At 42.8% G+C, this 16,858-nt stretch overlaps 2 protein-coding genes across 5 annotated transcripts in view; one reads left to right on the plus strand and one right to left on the minus strand.

Annotated features, from left to right (window-relative positions):
• LOC139382328 (alpha-2-macroglobulin-like) overlaps positions 1-15,388 on the plus strand; it is a 51,358-nt gene extending 35,970 nt beyond the window's left edge. For 2 of the 4 annotated variants that reach the window (XM_071126262.1, XM_071126264.1), the window contains 11 exons: positions 2,379-2,454; positions 2,672-2,828; positions 2,987-3,061; positions 3,459-3,621; positions 3,937-4,127; positions 4,387-4,602; positions 5,058-5,182; positions 10,640-10,730; positions 11,293-11,361; positions 11,521-11,620; positions 11,723-12,049. In XM_071126262.1, the coding sequence (XP_070982363.1) occupies positions 2,379-2,454; positions 2,672-2,828; positions 2,987-3,061; positions 3,459-3,621; positions 3,937-4,127; positions 4,387-4,602; positions 5,058-5,182; positions 10,640-10,730; positions 11,293-11,361; positions 11,521-11,620; positions 11,723-11,763 (1,304 nt within the window). In that variant the 3' untranslated portion in view covers positions 11,764-12,049. Of the gene's footprint in view, positions 1-2,378; positions 2,455-2,671; positions 2,829-2,986; positions 3,062-3,458; positions 3,622-3,936; positions 4,128-4,386; positions 4,603-5,055; positions 5,872-10,639; positions 10,731-11,292; positions 11,362-11,520; positions 11,621-11,722; positions 12,050-15,370 lie in introns of those variants that run through there. The other 2 variants (XR_011628629.1, XM_071126263.1) reach the window with 2 other exon arrangements.
• LOC139382327 (alpha-2-macroglobulin-like) overlaps positions 1-16,858 on the minus strand; it is a 563,422-nt gene that overhangs the window by 500,150 nt on the left and 46,414 nt on the right. The gene's annotated exons all lie outside the window — the stretch shown is intronic.

The raw sequence follows: 16,858 nt of genomic DNA on the forward strand, positions 1-16,858 counted from the left end.
TATCATACACCAGGAAGCGTTGTGCGGTAAAGCCTTGAAAATGGAGCATGTAATGAGCATCATCACGCGCACAGTTAACTTTATCAGAGCCAAAGGTTTGAATCACCGCCAGTTCAAGGCATTTCTGACGGAGTTAGAAACGGAGCATGGTGATTTGCCTTATCACACAGAGGTGCGATGGCTAAGCCAGGGAAAGGTGCTTCAAAGATGTTTCGAGCTTCGTGAGGAGATTTGTCTGTTCTTGGACAGCAAAGGGAAAGACACAACACAACTCCGAGACGAAATGTTTCTGTGTGAAATGGCTTTTCTGTGTGACATTACGAGTCATCTGAATGCAATAAACTTGCAGCTGCAGGGTCGGGATCGTGTCATCTCTGATATGTACAGTACAGTGAAGGCATTTAAAACCAAACTGACTCTGTGGGAGACGCAGATGCGGAAAGAAAATTTGAGCCACTTTCCCAGCTGCCAGACCATGAAAGAGAAGCTCTCTACCAGTGCGTTCCCGAGCACACAGTTGGCTGATAAAATAGGTATGCTTGCCGCTGACTTTCGACGCCGATTTGCTGACTTTGAAGCACAAAAAAGCAGGTTGGAACTGCTCGGTAACCCATTTGCTGTTGACGTGGAAAGCTCACCACCAAACCTCCAAATGGAGTTGATTGACCTCCAATGCAATGATGCACTGAGGGCAAAATATGCGGCAGTGGGTGCTGCGGAGTTCGCCCGTTTCCTCCCCGGCACAATGCCCCAGCTGCGCATCCAGGCTGCTCAAACGTTGTCTATGTTTGGCAGCACATACCTGTGTGAACAACTGTTTTCTTTGATGAACCTGAACAAAACATCACACAGAAGTCGACTTACTGCTGAACACCTCCACTCAATTCTGAGGATTTCTTCAGCTCAGAGCCTTACCCCGAACATTGATGAACTTGTGGAAAAGATGGGACACCACCAAGTATCACCCTCAACCTCAAACAAGTGAACATTACTGTGCAATCACATATTTAGAGTTTTTACTCAGTTCAAGTTTAAAAGTTAAAATTTAATATTTGTTTTCACTGCATGTTACTTCTCCTTAAACAAAGTGTTGTTTTTGATTAATAGATTTTTGCACTTTATTTTTTTGTATTTCAATCCAATTATATTTTAAAAATATTTCAGTTGAGTGGATGATAGAAAATTGCTATTATTGTTTTTTCTTTGAAGTAAATTTAGCCCACTTTTGCTAAAATAGAAAATATAGTCTACTGATGGTGCCTTGAATACCGGTTTCTTTCATTTAATGTTCATGTTATGGGGATATTTATATAAAGGAAATTTGTCTTTTGTGTCTGTTGAAAATTAAAGATTACTGACAGAGCCATAAGAAAATATTGCTTTATTTATCTGATCATATTGTAATATATTTGTTAGGTTTTCAGTAGGTTCAATTAGGTTCACTAGACTATATGCGTCATTTAAAAATTTTTCAATGAACATTCGAACAGTCCGGCCCTCGTCTTGTAGCTGATTTTTTTATTTGGCCCTCCGTCCATTTGACTTTGACACCCCTGCTCTAGAGAGCCTTGCGGTTGAGGGAGGAGCAGTTGCCTTACCAGGCTGTGATACAGCCCGACAGGATGCTCTCGATTGTGGATCTGTAAAAGTTAGTCAGGGTTTTGGGTGAAAAGCCACATTTCTTCAGCCTCCTGAGTTTGAAGAGGTACTGTTGCACCTTCTTCACCACACTGTCACGTGTGGGTGGACCATTTCAGTTTGTCGATATGTACGCTGAGGAACTTAAAACTTTCCACCTTCTCCACTGCTGTCCCTTCGATGTGGGTAGGGGCGTGTTCCCTTTACTGTTTCCTGAAGTCCACGATCATCTCCTTTGTTTTGTTGACATTGAGTGAGAGGTTGTTTTCCTGACACGGCTAGGGATGCCGTCTGGGCCAGCAGCCCTGCGAGGGTTAACACGTATAAATGTTTTACTCACGTCACCCACGGAGAAGGAGAGGGGGGGGTGCCGTTCTTGGTAGCGGGCCGCGACGGTGGCACTGTATTATCGTCAAAGCGGGCAAAGAAGGTGTTTAGTTTGTTTGGAAGCGTGATATCAGTGTTCGTGACGTGGCTGGTTTTCTTTTTGTAGTCCGTGATTTCCTGTAGACCCTGCCACATACGTCTCGTGTCTGAGCATGACTGACCCAACACACGTAGGAACTTGTTTTCCCACTAAAATCATCCCAAATGGCACCCTAGTGCCTACATAGTGCACAGATTTTTCCTGGCCAAAGTAGTGTACTATACAGGGAATAGGGTGCCATTTGGGGCAGACACTCAGTGACTATAAAAAACATTTGGTCACTTTATTGTTCACTCTAAAAACACACCGACAGGTTACCAAAGGCAGCTGAACTACAAGCATTTTGATGGTGCATACAGCACATTTGGACAAGGCTCGGGGAATACTTGGTGAGTATAGTGTTTTTCAACTACTGGTAAACACATTATAACTGTTTGTTTCAATTAAGTATTGACCAATCAAATGGCATTGTCTCTGACAGACCATGGATGTGACATCAGTTCAAATAAGCTGTCATTGCATGTAATGTCAAGCTCTAAGTCATGTTTATGACAACCTTATGTGGGTATTATGACGGGACATTCAAATCAAGTTTTCTTTCCTCAGGCTGACTGCTTTTGTCTTGAGATCCTTTGGCAAAGCACAGTCTTTCATTTATATTGACCCAGCGCAAATGAAAGAGCCCACGAGTTGGTTGGAAAGTCAGCAAGGCAAACATGGGTGTTTTGTCAGATTGGGGAAACTCTTTAATAACAGAATGAAAGTACTTATTGATATCAAATGTATAATGATAAAAAACTGAAGGAAGATGGAAGAAGATGTAGTTGTGTGTCTCATCAGACCAGCCATGAAGTTGTGAATGATGCTTTCAACAGAATTGTATTTTAATACACATTGTAGTATTTTGACATTGTTTTATAGGGTGGGGTGACGGATGAAGTCACACTGACGGCCTACATCACTGCTTCAATGCTGGAGCTCAACATGTCAGTGTCGGTAAGTAGCATCTCCAGATAACCATTGTTTCTCAAGACAACAACGTCCATTACAGGAAACTGATTTTGCCTCCTGTATGAAGTCTGTTGTGTACCTCTTACATCAACTGTCATCTACAATGCAACGAGTTGTGTATTGTGTATTTAAAATTCAGTTAAATAATTTTTTTCTCTCAAAGTAGCCTATGCAATAAGTATAAGAATATGTGTTACCATAAGCAGATCTAAATGATATTGCGCTGTTAAAACTGAGTAGGCTTAGTTACTACAGTAAACTAAAAAATTAGATGGGCTTCAGCATGAATGTCTGTAGCCTAGTCCCAGATCTGTTTGTATTGGCTTGCCAGTCCAAACAGATCTGGGACCTTAATGTGCTGCTCTGTTATTTTGTGCTCCAGGATCCTGTTTTGTACGGCAGTTTGTCTTGCCTGAAGAACTCCACCAGTGATTTGTCCAACACCTACACTACTGCTCTGCTGGCCTACACCTTTACCCTGGCAGGGGACATGGAGACCCGGGCCCAGCTTCTGCAGCACCTGGACACGGTCGCATTACTAGAGGGTGAGACATAGCCTGGTCCAAGATATGTTTGCGCTGTCTTGACTTAATTGAGTTAGTCAATGGAGTAATCCCAAAAGTGCAAACCCTCCGCCTGTCTCGCACTCCAAATAGTCTCAATCAAACACCCAAAGTATTTTATAAAACACAAATACAATTTGAACTCGGGTGTCTGTAATAAAATTCAGTTTTTGTCATAAAATTCATTGTGGAGGTCAGTGAAGAACTTTGAATCCTGTATAGTGATGAATAAGCGAGTTCCTATTTTCTGTGTGTGTGTGAATGTGTGTGTGTGTACGTGCGCTCCTCATCCCTCAGGGGGTCTCCTGCACTGGACTCAGACCTCCTCAGAGACCTCAGCCTCCCTGGCAGTGGAGATCAGCTCCTACGTTCTGCTGGCTTCCCTCAGTGCCTCCCCTCTGTCTACCACTGACCTGGGCTATGCTTCCCGCATCGTCAGGTGGCTGGTGAGGCAGCAGAACGCCTACGGAGGCTTCTTCTCCACACAGGTATACTTCAAAACGCGGTGCTGTGCACTAGTAGTGAGGCATTATTACCTTGACTTTTACCAGATCACAGGCATGTGGGTGCTTCTTGACATGTCAAGCCTGGTGAGGCTAACTTCCACTGAAGTGGAGCCAAGAAATCATAATGGATGAAATGGGAATGTCACTCTAGGAACTGACCAATGTAAAATCTACTCTTTCTGTAAAATGGGATTGTTTCATTCATTTTGAACAGATTTGTCTGTGATCTGTTGGTGTTTAGGACACAGTGGTGGCCCTCCAGGCCCTGGCTCTCTACTCCACCAGGGTGTTCAGTAGAGAGGGCACCAGCACAGTGACAGTACAGTCTCCCAGCGGGGGACAGCACCTCTTTGAAGTTAACAAAAACAACAAGCTTCTCTACCAGGAGAGTGCGCTGCAGGACACAGAAGGGAAGTACACGGTGGAAGTGAAGGGCAGTGCTTGTGCCTCAGTGCAGGTCAGTGATTACACATCTCTCCTCCCAATCCTTCTGGTGCCAAAATACGGTTGAATCCATCACTAAAGCTACAGTCTGGGAATGTTTTTCTTCAGCAAAACAGCAACCCTGTGCCACTTGATTTGGTATAAAGCTGAGGCAGTGGATGCTGTTGAGGGGAGGACGGCTCATAATAATGGATGGAACAGAGCAAACCACGTGTTTGATGTATTTGCTACCATTCTACTTATTCTGCTCCAGCCATTACCACAAGCCTGTCCTCCCCAATTAAGCTGCCTTCAACCTTCTGTGAGCTGAGGGATGGGGCTGGGGAAAAGTAACTCCTTGTGAATCATTGTTTTATTCTTCAAGACTCAATGGTTATATAATTCAAGAATTTAATTAAACATTTTTCCAGAGCCCAGACTGTGGATTGAAGAAGCCTCTCCTGACTTTTTAAATGTTTTCTCTCCCAGATGGCGCTCCACTACAACATCCCTACTCCTACTGACAGCACAACGCTCAGCATCCAGGTGAAGACAGAGGTGGACTGCAACAGCAACTCTTTGAGACCCAGAGTAACGCTGAACCTCAAGTCTCAGTAAGAATGAATGACACATTTACAGAAGCATTCTTTCCATACGTTTATTTATGACACTCCAAAGTGTTATTATGGAACATGTCTAACAGAATGGACTTGACCCAAATCACTTGGTTTCCTATTGGTTATTTCACTTCTAGTTTCTACCACAGGAGGTTGGTGGCAGCTTAATTGGGGAGGACAGGCTCATGGTAATGGCTGGAGTGGAATATTGGAATTGTATGAAATAGTTTGATGCCATTCTATTCCAGCCATTACTATGAGCCGTCCTCCCCTGTCACGATCGTTATAATAAGTGGACCAAAGCGCAGCGTGATCTGGGTTCCACATCTTTTTATTACTAAGTGAAACTCACAGCAAAATAAAACTCAAACGAAACGTGACGCTAATAATAGTGCTAACAAGCTACTGTCCATAGTCAAGATCTCACAAAGCACAAAGGGGAAATGGCTGCCTAAATATGATCCCCAATCAGAGACAACGATAAACAGCTGCCTCTGATTGGGAACCATACCAGGCCAACAGATCATTATTCACCTAGATAACCTACCCTAGTCACTGTCACGCCCCAACCAACATAGAAAATAAGCAGCTCTCTATGGTCAGGGAGTGACATCCCCTCAGCAGCCTCCACTGGTTTCTACCTAGGCTTGGATCAGGAACAGTAAGAACCTGGCCTTTTTATAGTTTAATTATCAAAATCAAACTTTGATATCCCAGGTAGAGGTCGACCGATTATGATTTTTCAACACCGATACCGATTATTGGAGGACCAAAAAAGCCAATACCGATTAATCGGACGATTATTATATATATATTTGTAATAATGACAATTACAACAATACTGAATGAACAATGAATGCTTTTATTTTAACTTAATATAATACATAAATGAAATCAATTTAGTCTCAAATAAATAATGGAACATGTTCAATTTGGTTTAAATAATGCAAAATCACAGTGTTGGAGAAGAAAGTAAAAGTGCAATATGTGCCATGTAAAAAAGCTAACGTTTAAGTTCCTTGCTCAGAACATGAGAACATATGAAAGCTGGTGGTTCCTTTTAACATGAGTCTTCAATATTCTCAGTTTTAGGTTGTAGTTATTATATGACTATTTCTCTCTATACCATTTGTATTTCATAGACCTTTGACAATTGAATGTTCTTATAGGCACTATAGTATTGCCAGCCTAATCTCAGGAGTTGATAGGCTTGAAGTCATTAACAGCGCTGTGCTTCAAGCATTACGAATATCTGCTGGCAAATGGAGGAAAGTGCTGTTTGAATGAATGCTTAGGAGCCTGCTGCTGCCAACCACCGCTCAGTCAGACTGCTCTATCAAATATCAAATCATAGACTTAATTATATTATAATAAACACACAGAAATACGAGCCTTAGGTCATTAATATGGTCAAATTCGAAAACTATCATTTCGAAATACGGAACCGTTACTTATTTTATTGAATGGGTGGCATCCATCAGTCTAAATATTGCTGTTACATTGTACAACCTTCAATGTTGTCATAATTATGTACAATTCTGGCAAATTAATTACGGTCTTTGTTAGGAAGAAATGGTCTTCACACAGTTCTCAACGAGCCAGGTGGCCCAAACTGCTGCATATACCCTGACTCCGCTTACACTGAACGCAATAGAAGTGACACAATTTCAGGCACCGCATTGATTATAAATCAAATCAAATCTTATTTGTCACATACACATGGTTAGCAGATGTTAATGTGAGTGTAGCGAAATGCTTGTGCTTCTAGTTCCGACAATGCAGTAATAACCAACAAGTAATCTAACTAACAATTCCAAAACTACTGTCTTATACACACAAGTGTAAGGGGATAAAGAATATGTACATAAGGATATATGAATGAGTGATGGTACAGAGCGGCATAGGCAAGATACAGTAGATGGTATCGAGTACAGTATATACATATGAGATGAGTATGTAAACAAAGTGGCATAGTTAAAGTGGCTAGTGATACATGTATTACATAAAGATGCAGTCGATGATATAGAGTACAGTATATACGTATACATATGAGATGAATAATGTAGGGTATGTAAACATTATATTAGGTAGCATTGTTTAAAGTGGCTAGTGATATATTTGACATCATTTCCCATCAATTCCCATTATTAAAGTGGCTGGAGTTGAGTCAGTGTGTTGGCAGCAGCCACTCAATGTTAGTGGTGGCTGTTTAACAGTCTGATGGCCTTGAGATAGAAGCTGTTTTTCAGTCTCTCGGTCCCAGCTTTGATGCACCTGTACTGACCTCGCCTTCTGGATGATAGCGGGGTGAACAGGCAGTGGCTCGGGTGGTTGTTGTCCTTGATGATCTTTATGGCCTTCCTGTAACATCGGGTGGTGTAGGTGTCCTGGAGGGCAGGTAGTTTGCCCCCGGTGATGCGTTGTGCAGACCTCACTACCCTCTGGAGAGCCTTACGGTTGTGGGCGGAGCAGTTGCCGTACCAGGCGGTGATACAGCCCGCCAGGATGCTCTCGATTGTGCATCTGTAGAAGTTTGTGAGTGCTTTTGGTGACAAGCCGAATTTCTTCAGCCTCCTGAGGTTGAAGAGGCGCTGCTGCACCTTCTTCACGATGCTGTCTGTGTGGGTGGACCAATTCAGTTTGTCTGTGATGTGTATGCCGAGGAACTTAAAACTTGCTACCCTCTCCACTACTGTTCCATCGATGTGAATAGGGGAGTGTTCCCTCTGCTGTTTCCTGAAGTCCACAATCATCTCCTTAGTTTTGTTGACGTTGAGTGTGAGGTTATTTTCCTGACACCACACTCCGAGGGCCCTCACCTCCTCCCGGTAGGCCGTCTCGTCGTTGTTGGTAATCAAGCCTACCACTGTTGTGTCGTCCGCAAACTTGATGATTGAGTTGGAGGCGTGCGTGGCCACGCAGTCGTGGGTGAACAGGGAGTACAGGAGAGGGCTCAGAACGCACCCTTGTGGGGCCCCAGTGTTGAGGATCAGCGGGGTGGAGATGTTGTTACCTACCCTCACCACCTGGGGGCGGCCCGTCAGGAAGTCCAGTACCCAGTTGCACAGGGCGGGGTCGAGACCCAGGGTCTCGAGCTTGATGACGAGCTTGGAGGGTACTATGGTGTTAAATGCCGAGCTGTAGTCGATGAACAGCATTCTCACATAGGTATTCCTCTTGTCCAGAAGGCTTAGGGCAGTGTGCAGTGTGGTTGAGATTGCATCGTCTGTGGACCTATTTGGGCGGTAAGCAAATTGGAGTGGGTCTAGGGTGTCAGGTAGGGTGGAGGTGATATGGTCCTTGACTAGTCTCTCAAAGCACTTTATGATGACGGAAGTGAGTGCTACGGGGCGGGGCGGTAGTCGTTTAGCTCAGTTACCTTAGCTTTCTTGGGAACAGGAACAATGGTGGCCCTCTTGAAGCATGTGGGAACAGCAGACTGGGATAGGGATTGATTGAATATGTCCGTAAACACACCAGCCAGCTGGTCTGCGCATGCTCTGAGGGCGCGGCTGGGGATGCCGTCTGGGCCTGCAGCCCTGCGAGGGTTAACACGTTTAAATGTTTTACTCACCTCGGCTGCAGTGAAGGAGAGGCCGCATGTTTTGGTTGCAGGCCGTGTCAGTGGCACTGTATTGTCCTCAAAGCGGGCAAAAAAGTTATTTAGTCTGCCTGGGAGCAAGACATCCAGGTCCGTGACGGGGCTGGTTTTCTTTTTGTAATCCGTGATTGACTGTAGACCCTGCCACATACCTCTTGTGTCTGAGCCGTTGAATTGAGATTCTACTTTGTCTCTATACTGACGCTTAGCTTGTTTGATTGCCTTGCGGAGGGAATAGCTACACTGTTTGTATTCGGTCATATTTCCGGTCACCTTGCCCTGATTAAAAGCAGTGGTTCGCGCTTTCAGTTTCACGCGAATGCTGCCATCAATCCACGGTTTCTGTTTTGGGAATGTTTTAATCGTTGCTATGGGAACGACATCTTCAACGCACGTTCTAATGAACTCGCACACCGAATCAGCGTATTCGTCAATGTTGTTGTCTGACGCAATACGAAACATATCCCAGTCCATGTGATGGAAGCAGTCTTGGAGTGTGGAATCAGATTGGTCGGACCAGCGTTGAACAGACCTCAGCGTGGGAGCTTCTTGTTTTAGTTTCTGTCTGTAGGCAGGGAACAACAAAATGGAGTCGTGGTCAGCTTTTCCGAAAGGAGGGCGGGGCAGGGCCTTATATGCGTCGCGGAAGTTAGAATAGCAGTGATCCAAGGTTTTGCTAGCCCTGGTTGCGCAATCGATATGCTGATACAATTTAGGGAGTCTTGTTTTCAGATTAGCCTTGTTAAAATCCCCAGCTACAATGAATGCAGCCTCAGGATGTATGGATTCCAGTTTGCAAAGAGTCAAATAAAGTTCGTTCAGAGCCATTGATGTGTCTGCTTGGGGGGGAATATATACGGCTGTGATTATAATCGAAGAGAATTCCCTTGGTAGATAATGCGGTCAACATTTGATTGTGAGGAATTCTAAATCAGGTGAACAGAAGGACTTGAGTTCCTGTATGCTTTTGTGACCACACCACGTCTCGTTAGCCATAAGGCATACGCCCCCGCCCCTCTTCTTACCAGAAAGATGTTTGTTTCTGTCGGCGCGATGCGTGGAGAAACCAGCTGGCTGCACCGACTCCGATAGCGTCTCTCCAGTGAGCCATGTTTCCGTGAAGCAAAGAACGTTACAGTCTCTGATGTCCCTCTGTAATGCTACCCTTGCTCGGATTTCATCAACCTTGTTGTCAAGAGACTGGACATTGGCGAGAAGTATACTGGGGAGTGGTGCACGATGAGCCCGTCTCCGGAGTCTGACCAGAAGACCGCTACGTTTCCCTCTTTTACGAAGTCGTTTTTTTGGGTCGCCGACTGGGATCCATTCCGTTGTCCTGGGTGAAAGGCAGAACACAGGATCCGCTTCGCGAAAGTCATATTCTTGGTCGTACTGATGGTGAGTTGACGCTGCTCTTATATTCAGTAGTTCTTCTCGACTGTATGTAATAAAACCTAAGAAGACCTGGGGTACTAATGTAAGAAATAACACGTAAAAAAAACAAAAAACTGCATAGTTTCCTAGGAACGCGAAGCGAGGCGGCCATCTCTGTCGGCGCCCTAATGAATGCGCCCTTATATGCAACGCAGGACAAGCTAGTTAAACTAGTAATATCATCAACCATGTGTAGTTAACTAGTGATTATGTTAAGATTGATTGTTTTTTATAAGATAAGTTTAATGCTAGCTAGCAATTTCCCATGGCTCCTTGCTGCCATAATCCTTGCGGCCATAATCGGTGTCCAAAAAATTAAGATTACCGATTGTTATGAAAACTTGAAATCGGCTCTAATTAATCGTTCAATACGATTAATCGGTCGACCTCTAATCACAGGCATCTCTTTTCTTTCACAGATATGATGGAAAGGGGCTGACCACCAATATGATTATAGTGGATTTGAAAATGCTGTCTGGGTTTGCTCCAGACACAGAGTCTTTGGGGAGGGTGAGTTTTTGTTGTTGTTGATAACATACATTTATGGTGTTACCTGTGACCTTTTTCTATGTAGCTCTTTCCTCTCATCTGTGAACCTTACTGAAATATATATTTTTTGGTCTATGGAATAACTATCTTCAAAGTAATGACTCTAGACGTCGGTTGTAAGATGAAAGCTTATTTTAGTAATAATACTGGTTCACATGACATTTTACCACTTTAGATTCTACTAAACAATAAAAGAAAGTTGCTAGCGAAAGCCAGGATAATCACTTGTCACTTGTACATAACTGGCACGTTCTTGTTTCTTTCTTCCTGTCGCAAGGCATTCTGGTACTTGCAGTCAATACAACAGAAATATGTGCATACTGTAGTTCGCTCAATCTCATCATAAGAATAATGATACAATAATACAATTACTCTTGTACATACAGTATGTAAATAACTGTAAAAGATACATATATTTATATACAGCTCAATTAATTAACTGTAAACATTAACTCTGTAACCTATTAATGTTACAACATTGTCGATGCAATATGAATAATCAGTGAATGACTTGTCTTCACAGCTGTCGGGTTCAGTTCTAGTGGATCGTGTCGATACTAAAGATGATCATGTGTTAATATACTTGAGAGAGGTGAGAACAAATCATCCATCAGTTTGAAACAGTGCACATAACACTCTCAATATAATGGAATTAATCTCCTTCAAAGTCAGCAAAATCAAAATTACACTTCTGCTTGGAGGGTTTAAATATGTGTAGCAAAAATGTTTTTTTTTCTTTCTCTCCCAACAGTTACCACTGTTTTTCCACCACACCCTAGACATCATACAGGAGCTCCCAGTACAAAATCTAAAGCCAGCGGTGGTCAAGATCTACGACTACTACCAGCCGAGTAAGTTTAAATCTAACCTTCCCCAATATGTATTTTTCCCTCTCATTTTTAGTAACATTTAGTTCATTTACAGAGACTTACCTGTCTTATGGTTTTATTCAGGTGACCAGGCAGAGACAGAATATGTCTTCCCCTGCAAGTAGAGGTTACAAACTGGTGTCCTATTTTAAATCTAGAATTATTGGTGATGTTGAATTAGTCATTTTATTTAGCTGGCCTGACCCTTATACTATATGTAATATTCCTTTATTAATTGACCTAAATGCTGGCTATTGTTGTTAGAGAATTCTTTACATTCATTGTATATGCCGCTTTGAAGATGTAAGAAGAAAATGACATTAACAGAGGTCACACATGCAACCCTTGAGGCATCTTTCAAGCTCTAAAGTAAAGGATGTAAAATTACTGGAATTAAAGTTTTTAATGAAATCCCTATTCTTGAGCATTTTTTCCAGATCGTTTTGCGTGTAGGTTTTGATGTCACACTATGGCAAGAAATTAGTTCCAAGGTGTAGGCTCAGGAGACAAGGGGGATATTGAAAGGCTTTATGTAAGACAGTGAGTCTCTTCCTGGGCAATTAGTACCTGTGGGTGTACCTGTCCTATCCAACCATATCAAAGAGTGTTTTTGTTAAGTTCCAGAGAGCTGCAATATGCTGTTCATCGTTGTTGCCAACTATACAAAGTTATTTAAATGTTTTTTCTCAATTTTGCTTAAAACTTTTGGTTCTCATATTTTTTCTTCCTCCATCTGTTATCATCATGGACCCCCTGTAGTTCTCATATTTTTTTCTTCCTCCATCTGTAATCATCGTGGACCCCCTGTAGTTCTCATCTTTTTTTTTCCTCCATCTGTTATCATCATGGACCCCTGTAGTAATAATAAAGGCGTGGTTCTCTTTTATTTCTCATCAGGGAATGGGATCCAGGAAATCCACTCACTTTTAATTCCATCAACAAATGGCTTTCAAGGGGATGTGTCCTGTCCCGATCATACCCATAATGAGTTATGGCCAGTAGGGGGGGGGGGGGGCCTGTTTTGCATGTTATTTTTTTTCATACGTGTCACACCAGTTTGCAAACAATTTAAAAAATATATATATCATTGAGTTCATAAAGCCGCTTACAGGAAGCTTCCAAATGCAGGTGTTTCAGCCTTGCTCAGTGCTTTCTGTGGTGGTTGGGCAGGCCTGCAGAAAATAGTAGCATGCACCGTGATTGGCTCAGTGTTCTGTCACTCATGGGGACACTACATCACCCGCCTTTAAGGGTAGACATCAGGAATGTGAGCCCTTTGGGACCTGCCATAGACTTAGATTAGAAATGCCCTTCCAAGAAGGCTCAAGGTCATTGCACACAGATAAAATTACGTCAAATCATGTTATATCTACAGTTGCTTTGATTGGACTGATCATCATCAACGTCTTACTTTCAAAATCTTAGCTAGAAGTCATCATCATAAATCAAGTAAAAAATCTACTGGCAAATCCTTTCTAATCCTTGTCATATGAAGATAAATAATACATAGAAATTATGGATAAAACATATCGGTGGTCATCAGCCATTGGACATAAACATTACACAACAAGTTGGAAATCACAAATTCAACAATGAGTTGTTTGGAAAGAATTGGTGACCGTGGCTAACCTTGGAAGTTGGGAATAAACACCTCTCAGACTGAGAAAATACGTTTTGAACGGTCATCCACCTCAGAATTGTAAATCTTTCTCTTTCTTTGAAGACAACATTTGCCAACAAAGGACCGCCACGCACAACAGGGTGAGTCCCAAAATGTCTTATATGCTGCTGCATAAATGATGTAATATTCCAGGGAGATATGTATACTGTAATGCCTCACCCTAATAATTTGGTCTATTTTCACCACTTAATTTCGCTTAACATTACTGTTCTGACTCGGTGGTGCTGCACATATAACCTGTTTTTCAGAAATGTCATCATCTAATATTGTAAGAGGTTTCATTGATTATATGCTTATTTATCCTACGGTTCTGACTCCGAGTACAGGGAAAATACTGTAAGAGCAGCCCATGTTCTGCATTCTGTCACTGTACATTTCAAAAGTGCTGAACACATAGTTATACTGACTGCGTCTGTCGTCTCTCACTCATTAATGTCTTAATCGAAATAACGGAATGCCTCATCCGCTCATCATTCCCTTATGCCATAGTTTGTACATTTCAATTGTCAGTAAAAAACACATTTGTTTAAGCAAGTCAGCCATATCAGCTATGTTTTTAAAAAGGCAGTAAACGAGGCTGAATTGATTGTTTTGCTGCCAGACAAGGCTCCGCTGATGTAGCGGTGTTAAGGATTCAGCCAGGTGTAGCGGTGTTAAGGATTCAGCCAGGTGTAGCGGTGGTAAGGATTCAGCCAGGTGTAGCGGTGGTAAGGATTCAGCCAGGTGTAGCGGTGTTAAGGATTCAGCCAGGTGTAGCGGTGGTAAGGATTCAGCCAGGTGTAGCGGTGGTAAGGATTCAGCCAGGTGTAGCGGTGGTAAGGATTCAGCCAGGTGTAGCGGTGGTAAGGATTCAGCCAGGTGTAGCGGTGTTAAGGACTCACTCCATTGTGCTGGAAAGAAAGCTCTGCTGTTGGGACAGCTTTATGTAGGCCCTAACAGTTTGTAGGCACCGCTTGTCACCGTTATAGTGCAATTAATGTGTTATTTAGTGTAGTGTCTTTGGTGGCAATTGTTTTTGTTTGCCCCACCAAGATTTACATGCTAAAATCACCACTGGTCCTGGCTATAATCTCCATTATGAATATCTCCTAATAATTTATTGAGCTAATGTAGATGTAGTCAAACACAAATCCATTTAGAGAAAGAGTAACAGAACCATCAAGATAACACAAACAGATACACCGACAAGACAGATACTATAGAGCCCTGTCGTTGACAACACACACAAAAAACATGAAAACATTCATAATGAGATGATGAACAGATGAGTATACTGTGAAAAATAATCCTCATGACCTAACAATGAGAAAGAAAACACATACGTATTGCATTGCTGAAGCTGGAACCAAGTGAACATCGAAGACAGCCCTGAAATACAGTCAACAGTGACAACGGTAAGATAAGACATTTCCCTCTTGAAATATTGCATGGAAATAAACCTGTAAAACTATATTGCCTTGCATTATGCCTAGGATGCTCAACTTACCACATGGCGATCGGCTCAACTTACCACATGGCGATCGACTCAACTTAACCCAAGACATATTTTGACTATATTAGCCCACACAGCCACAATGATGCACTTTCATGCTAGGTTTAGGACATCAAATTGAAGTTTATAGAGATCCCAGCTGATGTATAGAACAATATTGCAATTATCTACTTTGGTTTAGATCCGAACATAGTGAAACCGCTAACACAAGGAATTTGACCTGGTGAAAATCTGTTTTTTGGAACCAACTTTTTCCATGTGGTTTCTTCCTTCACAGACTCCATGAAATGATGTCCTCTTCCTAAATATTTGGTCAAATTATTCATTTTGTGTATGGTTTCCTAGAAACAAGGGAGGCTCAATTTACCCCTTTGGCTCAACTTGGCCCACTTTTCCCTTGGCCAGATTTCTCTTAGGAAAGAGGTCCTCAATGGGGCAAGCTTAAATACATTTTAAAAATCTAAAGAAACATTGTTCAAAGAATTTGTAAGTCATACTCCATTGTTCTCTATGGGACAGTTAGTGGCTTTCTGTTTGAACTCTGACCTCTGCATTACAGGGAGTCTGGATCAGCAGATGTGCCCCTTAAGGTTCCAGACACCATCACCTCCTGGGAGTCAGAGGCATTCTGCCTGGCCCCTGGTGGTTTCGGTCTGGCTGCTCCGGTAAAACTTACAGTTTTATAGCAATTCTTCCCGGAACTCCCCTTGCCTTACGCCATTATCCGTGGAGAGCATTTTGAGCTGAAGGCCACTGTGTTCAACTACCGGTCCAAGTGCATCATGGTACGGCACTACATCATGATCATTTCTTGAGTTGTTTCATGAGTTTCTCAAGTTGTATAAAATGTTGTGTTTTGTTGCAGTTTGCCTAGTCAGTGTTTATTTATTTTTATTACACCCAGTGTATCAGTCTTGGGTTTTCCATGTTGTCTTACAAGTGTTCCTCTTGGGCAGGTTTCTGTGACTGCGGCTCCTTCCTTAGACTACACTCTCACACCCCTGAATGATGTCCAGTATTCATCATGCTTGTGTGCCAATGGACGAAAGACCTTCAGTTGGACAATGGCACCCTCTGTCCTGGGTAAGTCACCAGTCTCCATTCAACTGTTCAAACAGCAGAATGGATGTTAATCTGAGTTGTGTACTCTCAGTCAGCGTATTGGATGTTGTGTAACCTGTGCTGCACTCGGTCTGTCAATGTGTGTGTAGGAGATTTTAACATCGAGAGCCTGTCCAGTCCCACGCTGTGTGTGACAATGAGATTGTGAAAGTAAAGGAGAGAGGACGCATCTACAAAGTCACACAGAGCCTGCTGGTGAAGGTATGTAGCCTATTGTTGTGGTGGAACTTAGTGTTAGGTTGTACATATACCATTTTGTGTAACTGCCTCTGACTGAAAAGTATCTCCCTCTCTATTCATCTCCTCCAATTCTCTACTTTCTCTCCTCTCTCTCAGGCAGAGGGAACAGAGAAGACCGACACCTACAACTGGTTGCTGTGTCCAACTGGTCAGTAATGCATGAATGTTGAATGTTCACTTTGATTGAACTGATCATCTCCATTCATCTTATCATCTGTGTCCACAGGAGAAACTCTGACAGAGGAGGTGGAACTGCAACTCCCCAAGAATGTGGTAGATGGGTCTGATCGAATTTCTCTCTCAGTCATGGGTAAAATAAACCCTTCTATTGTTTAGAGAGACATAGTGAGTTTAGAGAGGCGTAGTGGTGAGATAAGCCCATGAGGTCAAAGGAATTGTACGTTCAGCTCCGAGACAGGATTATGTCGAGGCAAAGATCTGGGGAAGGGTACCAAAAAATGTCTGCATTATTGAAAGTCCCCATCATTCTTAATACATGGAAGAAGTTTAGAACCACCAAGACTCTTCCTAGAGCTGGCTGCCCGGCCAAACTGAGCAATTGGGGTAGAAGGGCTTTGGTCAGGGAGGTGACCAAGAACCCGATGGTCAATCTGACAGAGCTCCGGAGTTTGTCTGTGGAGATGGGAGATACCTTCCAGAAGGACAACCATCTCTGCAGCACTCC

The sequence above is a fragment of the Oncorhynchus clarkii genome, chromosome 24 (genome assembly GCF_045791955.1).
Source record: "Oncorhynchus clarkii lewisi isolate Uvic-CL-2024 chromosome 24, UVic_Ocla_1.0, whole genome shotgun sequence".
Taxonomy (NCBI): Eukaryota; Metazoa; Chordata; class Actinopteri; order Salmoniformes; family Salmonidae; genus Oncorhynchus; species Oncorhynchus clarkii.